Source organism: Neofelis nebulosa, chromosome 9, assembly GCF_028018385.1.
Source record: "Neofelis nebulosa isolate mNeoNeb1 chromosome 9, mNeoNeb1.pri, whole genome shotgun sequence".
NCBI lineage: Eukaryota > Metazoa > Chordata > Mammalia > Carnivora > Felidae > Neofelis > Neofelis nebulosa.
In genome coordinates, this window is record NC_080790.1 from 117881902 (window position 1) to 117890805 (window position 8904).

General features: G+C 40.0%; 1 protein-coding gene across 6 annotated transcripts in view; it reads right to left on the minus strand.

Annotated features, from left to right (window-relative positions):
* Positions 1–8904, minus strand: part of LOC131485678 (ubiquinol-cytochrome-c reductase complex assembly factor 1) — a 104357-nt gene that overhangs the window by 95326 nt on the left and 127 nt on the right. For 2 of the 6 annotated variants that reach the window (XM_058685400.1, XM_058685396.1), the window contains exon 1: positions 8733–8887. The exons of the other annotated variants lie outside the window; for them this stretch is intronic. In XM_058685400.1, the coding sequence (XP_058541383.1) occupies positions 8733–8756 (24 nt within the window). In that variant the 5' untranslated portion in view covers positions 8757–8887. Of the gene's footprint in view, positions 1–8732; positions 8888–8904 lie in introns of those variants that run through there. 6 annotated transcript variants of the gene reach the window in all.

Sequence of the window (8904 nt, forward strand, 5' to 3'; positions counted from 1 at the left end):
CCTCAGCAAAAAACAGAAGACTTACTGGTTCCAGGTATTTAAGAACTCTCCAATTGTTACCTGACCACTAAGCTAACTGAGCTGAGACCATATAACAAAGAATATAGACTTTACAGGGTTAATTCAGAAATATCACTAAACAGAAAAACAATAACAAACTCTGGGAAAGGACAGACCTGACTTCCAGAGTTGCCACATATTATTTAAAATGTCCAGTTTTCAACCAAAAAAAAAAAAAAGTATGAAACATGTAAAGAAACATAAAAGCATGGTCCATACACAGAAGGGGAAAAAAAATCTACAGAAACTGTCCCTGAAGAAGCTCACATGTTAGATAAACTAGACAAAGACTGTGAAACTATTTATTTATTTTGAGTGGAAGCACAAGCAGGAGAGGGACAGAGAATCCCAAGCAGGCTCCACGCTGTCAATGCACAGCTCGACGCAGGGCACAATCCCATGAACCATGAGATCATGACCAGAGTCAAAATCAGGAGTCAGACACTTAACCTACTGAGCCACCCAGGCACCCCTAAATATGTTTAAAATCTAGAGGAAACCATTCTAAAGAACTATAGCAAAGTATAAGAATGCTATCTCACAAAATAGAGAATATCATCAGAGAAATTATTTAAAAAAAAACAAATTCTTGTGTTGAAAAGAACAATAAATAAAATGAAAATTTCCCTAAAGGGGTTAAACCGCAGATTTGAGCAGAAGAGAAAATCAGTGACCGTGAAAATAGATCAACCAAGATTATCCAAACTAAGGAACAGAAAGAAAAAAGAATGAAAAAATTTTAACAGAGCTTCAGAGACCTACGAGATACCATCAAATGTACCAACTTATGTATAAGGGGAGTCTCAGAAGGACAAGAGGAAATCAAGGGAAACAAAAAATATTTGAAGAAATACTGGCAAAAAATATCCCAAATTTGATGAAAAACATCAATCTATAAATCCAAGAAACTCAACTAACTCCAACAGCATAAATGCAGAGAAATCTATAAATAGATATATCTTGGGTGCCTCAGTGGCTCAGTCGGTTAAGCATCCAACTTCAGCTCAGGTCATGATCTCACAGTTCGTGAGTTGAAGCCCCACATCAGGCCCTCTGCTATCAGCACAGAGACTGCTTCAGATCCTCTGTCTCCCTCTCTCTGCCCCTCCCCAGCTCACGTGGTACACACACAAGTGTTCTCTCTCAATCTCTCTCTCTCTCTCTCTCTCTCTCTCTCTCTCAAAAATAAGATAAAACAGGGGCACATCAGTGGCTCAGTTGGTTAAACGTCCAACTCTTGGTTTCAGCTCAGGTCATAATCTCACAGTTCATGAATTCAAGCCCTGCATCTGCTGTCAGCACAGAGCCTGCTTGAGATTCTGTCTCTCCCACTCTCTCTCTGCCCCTCCCTGCCTCTCCCTCTCTTGCTCTCAAAATAAATAAACTTAAAAAATTTTTTTAAATAATTATAATAAAATAAATACAGTGTTAAAAAAAAGACATCATAATCAAGCTGTTGAAAAACAAAGACACAGAATCTTGAAAGCAGCCAGAGAAGCTATTCAACATGTACAAGAGATCTTTGATAACATTAATAGCTGATTTCTCCTCAGAAACCATGGAAGACAGAAGGCAATGGGATGAAAAATTAGGACTTTCTAGATAAACAAAAACTGAGAAAACCAACAGCAGACCTGCTCTACAGCAAACACTAAAAGGAGAACTTCAGGCTGAAATGAGACCTCTGACAGTACAGTAACTCAAATCCACATGAAGAAATAAAGTACACTGATAAAAGCAACTACTTGGATAAATTAAAAAAATACAGCATAAGTATATTTTTTGTTTTTAATTATTTTTATTTAATTTTTTTTTAATGTTTTATTTATGAGAGAGAGGCAGAGTGTGAGAGGAGGAGGGGCAGAGAGGGAGGGAGACACAGAATCGGAAGCAGGCTCCAGGCTCTGAACTGTCAGCACAGAGCCCCACACAGGGCTCAAACCCACAAACAGTGAGATCATGACCTGAGATGAAGTCAGAGCTCAACCAGTTGAGCCACCCAGGCACTCCTCTATTTTTATTTTTAACTTAAAAGGCAACAGTATAAAGCAAAAATTGTAAATCTATGCTGATGGGCACACAATGTTTAAATATATAATTTGAATGACATTAATGGCACAAGGGAACCAGGAAGGAATGGAGCTAAATGGAATCACAGGGTTGTTTTTTTTTTTATGTTTATTTATTTTTTTTTTAATTTTTTTTTAACGTTTTATTTATTTTTGAGACAGAGAGAGACAGAGCATGAATGGGGGAGGGGCAGAGAGAGAGGGAGACACAGAATCGGAAGCAGGCTCCAGGCTCTGAGCCATCAGCCCAGAGCCCGATGCGGGGCTGGAACTCACGGGCCGCGAGATCGTGACCTGAGCCGAAGTCGGACGCCCAACCGACTGAGCCACCCAGGCGCCCCTATTTATTTATTTTTGAAAGAGTGTGCGCGTGCGGGTGTGTGTGCGCGCGCGCAAACATGGAGGCAAGAGGAAGGAGGGAGGGGCAGAGATAATCCCAATCAGGCTCCATCTGTGCTGTCAGCGCAGAGCCCAACGTGGGGCTTGAACCACAAGATCATGACCTGAGCTGAAGTTAGACACTTAACCAACTGAGCCACCCAGGACCCCCAAAGTTTTTTATATTACTGAAATTAAGTTGATATTAATTCAAACTGGATTGTTATAAATCAAGATGTTAATTGTAATCACCACAGCAAACACAAGGAAAATAATAAAAAATACAATAAAACCTTATACCATATACAAAAATTAATTCAAAATGGATCAAAGATCTAAACATAAGACCTAAAACTATGAAACTCCTAGAAGGAAACATAAGGGAAAAGCTTCATGACATCAGATTTGGCGATGATTTCTTGGCTATGACACCAAAGCCCAGACAACAAAAGAAAAAATAGTTAAGTTGGACTTCATCAAAATTAAAAACTTTTGTGCATCAAAGACTACTATCAACAAAGTAAAAAGATAACCCATGGAATGGGACAGAGTATTTGCAAATCATAGATGTGATAAGGCACTGATTCCAGAATATAAAAAAAAATTCCTACAGCTCAACAACAAACAACTCAATTAAAAAATGGGCAAAGGACTCAAATAGACATTTGTCCAAAGATATACAAACGGCCAATTTGCATATAAAATATGCTCAACATCATTAATCATTAGAGAAATGCAAATCAAAACTACAACGAGATATCACCTCACACCTATTAAGATGGCCACTATGAAGGAAAAAAAAGAAAGAAAGAAAATAATAAGCATTAACAAAGATGTACAGAAACTGGAGCCCTTATGCTTTCCTGGTGGGAATGTAAACTGGTGCAACCACTGTGGAAAATAAAATGGCAAATGCTCAAAAAATTAAATATAGAATTACCATATGATCCATATGATCTACTTCTGAATATATACCCAAACGAAGTAAAAACAGGGACTTGAAAAAATATAAATAGTGGCAGCACTACTTCATAATAGCCAAGAGATGGAAGCAACCCAAGTGTCTATCCTCAAAAGAATGGGTAAACAAAATGTGGTTTATACATACAATGGAATATTATTCAGCCCTAAAAAGGAAGGAAACTCTGACACATGCTACAACATGGAAGAACCTTGAAGACATTATGCTGAGTGAAATACACCAGTCACAAAAGGACAAATACCCTATGATTCCACTTATATGAGTATCTACAGTAGTCAAAATCATAAAGACAGAAAGAATGATAGCTGCTTGGGACTAAGTAGAGGGGGGCATAATGATTTATCATTTAATAGGCAGAATTTCAGTTTTGCAAGATAAAAAGAGTTCTGTGAATGACGGTGTGATGGCAGCATAACAATGTGAATACATTTAATACCATTCTGAACTGTATAGTTAAAAACTATTAAAATGGTACATTTTATATTATCTATATTTTACTACAATTTTTTTTTTAAAAAGCACAAGAGTGGGGGCACTTGGGTGGCTCAGTCAGTTGACCGACTGCTTCGGCTCAGGTCATGATCTCACGGTTTGTGAGTTCAAGCCCCGCATCAGGCCCTGTGTTGACAGCTCAGAGCCTGGAGCCTGCTTCAGATTGTGTCTCCCTCTCTCTCTGCCTCTCCCCCACTCACACTTCGTCTCTGTCTCTCAAAAATGAATAAACAGTAAAAAAAAAATTTTTTAATAATAAATAAATAAATAGCTAGCACAAGAGTGGCTTTCTGCGGTTTCTAATACTGTCAAAATAAAGCAAAAATGACCACCAATGCCCAGGACAGCTCATAAACCATAAACAAGTCCCACTGTATTACTCAAATACCCAGTTCCTCTGCTGGAGCTACTTAGCAATAGCAATGTTTTAGCTTCCTCTTCCTTCTTAAACCCATTATTGGAGAAGGGAAAAAAGAGTAAAAAATAAGGGGAAACTAATGAGAATGTTTCAGGAATATTACTTCTCTGTGGTTCAAATTTCTTATCTTAAAATGGGGGAAATAATAGTGCCTACCTTGTCAAAGGGCTAGTGTAAGGATTAAGTAAGTTCACATATATACAGTATACAAGAGTGCTTACCACATGGTAAGTGCCCTATAAATGTTAGCTATCCATATTACTCCCCAGGAAAACTCAACATCTGATTTCAACTACAACCTATATCTCTGCTTGTTTAGTCTCTCCTGAACACCAACTCACGAGCTGCTTAAAAAAAAAAAAAAAAAAAAAAAACCACTTAGGGCACCTGGATGCCTCAGTCAGTTAAGCCTCCAACTCTTGATCTGAGTTCAGGTCTTGATCTCAGGGTGGTTACTTAAAGCACCATGCTGGGTGTGAAGCCTACTTAAAAACAAACAATAAAACACCACCATCTCCAACTGGATATTCTCAGTGAAGGACACTGCTATATTAACTCAGTCATCCAAGGCAGACCTAGGACTCACTGTTAGACACCCCTCTCCCTCACCCTCAATATCTAACCTTCCACCAAACCCTGTAGACTCTGTTTCCTCAATACTTGTTGAAATCATCCCTTCCTCACACTTTCCTCCACACTTTCCCTGCCTCCTCTTAGTACAGGCCTTCTACTTCTTCCAAGATTACGTGAGTAGTTCTGGCTGGACTTTGGGACCCGAACCTCAGCCCACTCTGACTGATCCTTCCACAACTGCTACAGGGATATATTAAAGCAAAAATCTCCTAGTGGATATAAGTGTTTATATGGGGTTTTTTTTTTTTTACTTTTTTTACACTTTCAAAATGAAAATTGTAAATTTCAATTTAAAAATGATAAAAGAAACTAGGGGCAACTGGGTGGCTCAGTTGGTTAAGTGTCCAACTTTGCCTCAGGTCATGATCTCATGGTTCATGAGTTTGAGCCCTGTGTTGGGCTCTGTGCTGAAAGCTCAGAGCCTAGAGCCCGTTTCAGATTCTGTGTCTCCCTCTCTCTCTGCACTTCCCCCCTCACACTCTGCCTCTCTCTCGAAAATAAATAAATATTTTAAATTTTTTTTTAATGAAAAAAAGAAAGAAAGAAAGAAACTAAAGTGTTCCCCTCATCAGTGGTGGTGCAGGAGAGAAGAGGAGAAAAGGACTGCAAAAGAGTACAAAGAAATTTTGGAGACTGACAGATATGTTCATTATTTTTATTGTGGTGATAGCTTTTCAAGTATATACCTATGTTAACAGTTATCAGGGGTTAAGCGTCCGACTTCGGTTCAGGTTATGATCTGAGTTTGAGCCCTGCATTTGGCTCCATGCTGACAGTTCAGAGCCTGGAGCCTGCTTCGGATTCTGTGTCTCCCTCTCTCTCTGCCCCTCCCCTGCTTGCACTCTGTCTCTCTCTCTCTCTCTCAAAAATAAAATAAAACATTAAAAAAAATTTTTTAAACAGTTATCAAATTATATAATTAAATAAGTGCAACACTGTACATCAATTATTCTTTAACTTTAAAAATTTAAATGAAAAAAGAGTAAATATCAAAAAAACCCTTTAAAAACAAACTCTTTTGCATTAAAAACAGAAGCTTTGACATAGATGCCATCTACAGCATGATAGATGACACCAAGTAATATGTATACATCGCCATCAAGGACTACCTGTCTGTATCCAGCACAAGTACCAAAAGGTCAGGGAGTGCATAACCTTGTCCTAGAACCCAGTCTCCAGGGCCAGGCGCAAACTGGCAACCACAGGAAACCAGCCTAGACACTGAGCTGCTATCAGCTCAAAGCTGATGGCACTATTCAAAGCTCCTCAGTGTGCATTTGTAGTTTACCCATGATGCAACTCCTCAACCCATTTGAAGGACTCAAGGTCTCAGCCTATAGAAGTAACCCAGTGGTTTATACTATAGGCAGGAGAGAAGCTTTAAAATGAAGATTGGGTTGGTTTCAACTTGAAAATTATTTGAAAAATAAAATACAAAAATGAAAATTATTTGAAAAAAAAAAAAAACTTTAAAAATAAATCTTCCCTTGCTTAAAACATTTCAAAGGGTCCCCTGTGCCTCAGGATAAACCTCTAATCCTAACCATGAGACACAAGGCCCTGAATCCTGCCATTTCACCGTAAGTGCCCAAGTCAAGCCAAACAGAGTCACATACAGTTCTTGGTTATCTGGCATTAGTAGCATATGCTCTCTTTCCCCTTCTCTAATGCTCTCATTTAGTTCAGGCATCACTCCCTGATGGATGCTTATCCTCAAGCTGGTTTAGTATGTCTCTACTCTGCTCCTAAAGCACCTGGTACAAACTTCTATCACAGCATTTCAAGTATTGTATTAGGAGTTCTCTTTTCTGTCTCTCCTGTTAGACTATAAACTTCAGACAGAGGTCTATGATTTTCATCCTCAGTTCCTTGGATAGTTCCCAGAATGCAGTACTCTCAAAACAGGTGCTGAACTAAAAGGAAGAGAAGAAAAGCACTTAAATGTCACCTGTATCAACTGATTTTCTGATCAATCCTATCAAACTTACTGTTAAGGAAATCTGAGGCTCAGAGAAGTTAGGGGACTGGCTCCAGGTAACACATAATAAGTAATAGAGCCACACTTTCAACCAAGGCTCTTCAGACTCCTAGAAGGTAGATTCCCTATATTTGTGAATTCCTCAGCACCTAACCCAAATGCCTCTTCAGAACAGGTAATCAATAAATATCTGCTGCTTTCATGTTTACTGTCACTTTCAACTAGTATTAGGGGAGATTCCATTGCTTTGTCACACAGCACATTATAACATATAATAAGAAACTTTTAAAGATTCATAGTATAAAGTAAAAGTGACTTTTCCTTATCTAAACTTGCTTTTTATCTAAAAGGATGAACAGAAAGGAATAAATAGCAAAAAATATGACAAACAGAGGGCAGTTAGGTGGTGTCTATGGATGCTACCACCTAAGAAGAAATAAACCTGCAAGGGTCCACACACTCAGGAGCAAGAATATTTAATATATCAGGCAGGCCCTAACTTCCAAGATAAATCAAGGTGTTCATCTCAGGTATATAGCCCAATAAACTTTTCATCTTTTTCCTGACATATCCATCTTAAAAGTGTAATAATTTAGGACATCCTACTTGCCATTTCTCCTGCAGTTCTCAGATCTGAATCAATTTCTGCCCTGGCATCAACAATTACTTCACTAAGTGAATCTTTCTGTAGGTTATATGAGCTATTCTTCAAACAATTACTGAGCAGGAACAGAGAGTACCGCACTTTGCTAGGCTGACAAGAAATACAAGACATAAAATTGCAGTTCTTATAAACCATATATAAAAAGATTAGAAACATAAGTGTAAATAACTCACACGATAGCCAGAGGCAGGAATGGGCAGTGTCTGCTACGAAAAACAATGTCCTTGACCCAATTTCTGAAAGACTAACTAAAATGATAAACCCTCCCATCACTCAATGATTAGTAACTAGGTTCTGTATCATCCTAACCTTTTCCTGCTGCCACTTTCTTTCTCCTTGAATTCCCAGATGTCAGAGTATGCTAGAAGGATAGGGGCTGAATCACAAGGGCCGTAGTTTCTCACAAGAGTGCTAAGAAGTCAAGTAATTCCTTCCTCACTTCGTTAATTCCTTCAACATTTATTGAACACCTACAGTGTGCCATACACTGTGCTCGGCAGAGTATGAGCTCGGTTTGCGTGCAGCTTTCAATCTCATAACCTGAAACAGTATTCCACTTAACTGTACAGTTAAGAATCGTCTTACTGATTGGTCTCGGAAACAAACCCAGAGAATCTCGGAAACCGAAGGAACTGCAGATTAACGTCCTCATTTTTCCCGTCGGGACACTGAGACCCGAAAGTGATTTGCCCAAGGTCACACTGGGAATCAGTGACAGAACAGAAACAGGAACCCAGGCCTCCCGAAAACTCCCATCAGTGCCCCCACGTGCTGCCTCTCCTTGAGGGAGAGCGGTCGCCAAGAGGTAAGTGAGGAAAAGCAAACTTCGCCAGATTTAGGTCCGATGTCACTCTCTCCCTCCTCTAAAAACGGGGAAGCCACCACCAAACCGAGGGTAGGGGAAAGTGGGCAGCTGCCTCAGTTTCCCCGCAGAAAGGCGACCGCGCAGCCTCGCTGCCACCCAAGCTCCCCTCCTGCACTCTCCTCCAGCTTCTCCCGCCCTGCCCTTTCCGACTCCAACCCTGGGGGCGACCGCAGAAAATTACTCCCTCACTCACAAGGACTCGCACCAGCAACGCCATGTTCCTCGGCAACCACTTCCGGGTAAAGAGTGGCCTTCCGGAGTCCCCCGCTGCCCCCTCCCCTTGTTGTTGTCCTTTCGCCGGCGGTACCTGGCAACGGCAGCGCAGGCGCACAGAGGCGCCTGCGCTCAAGAGCGCGCACTTTCCC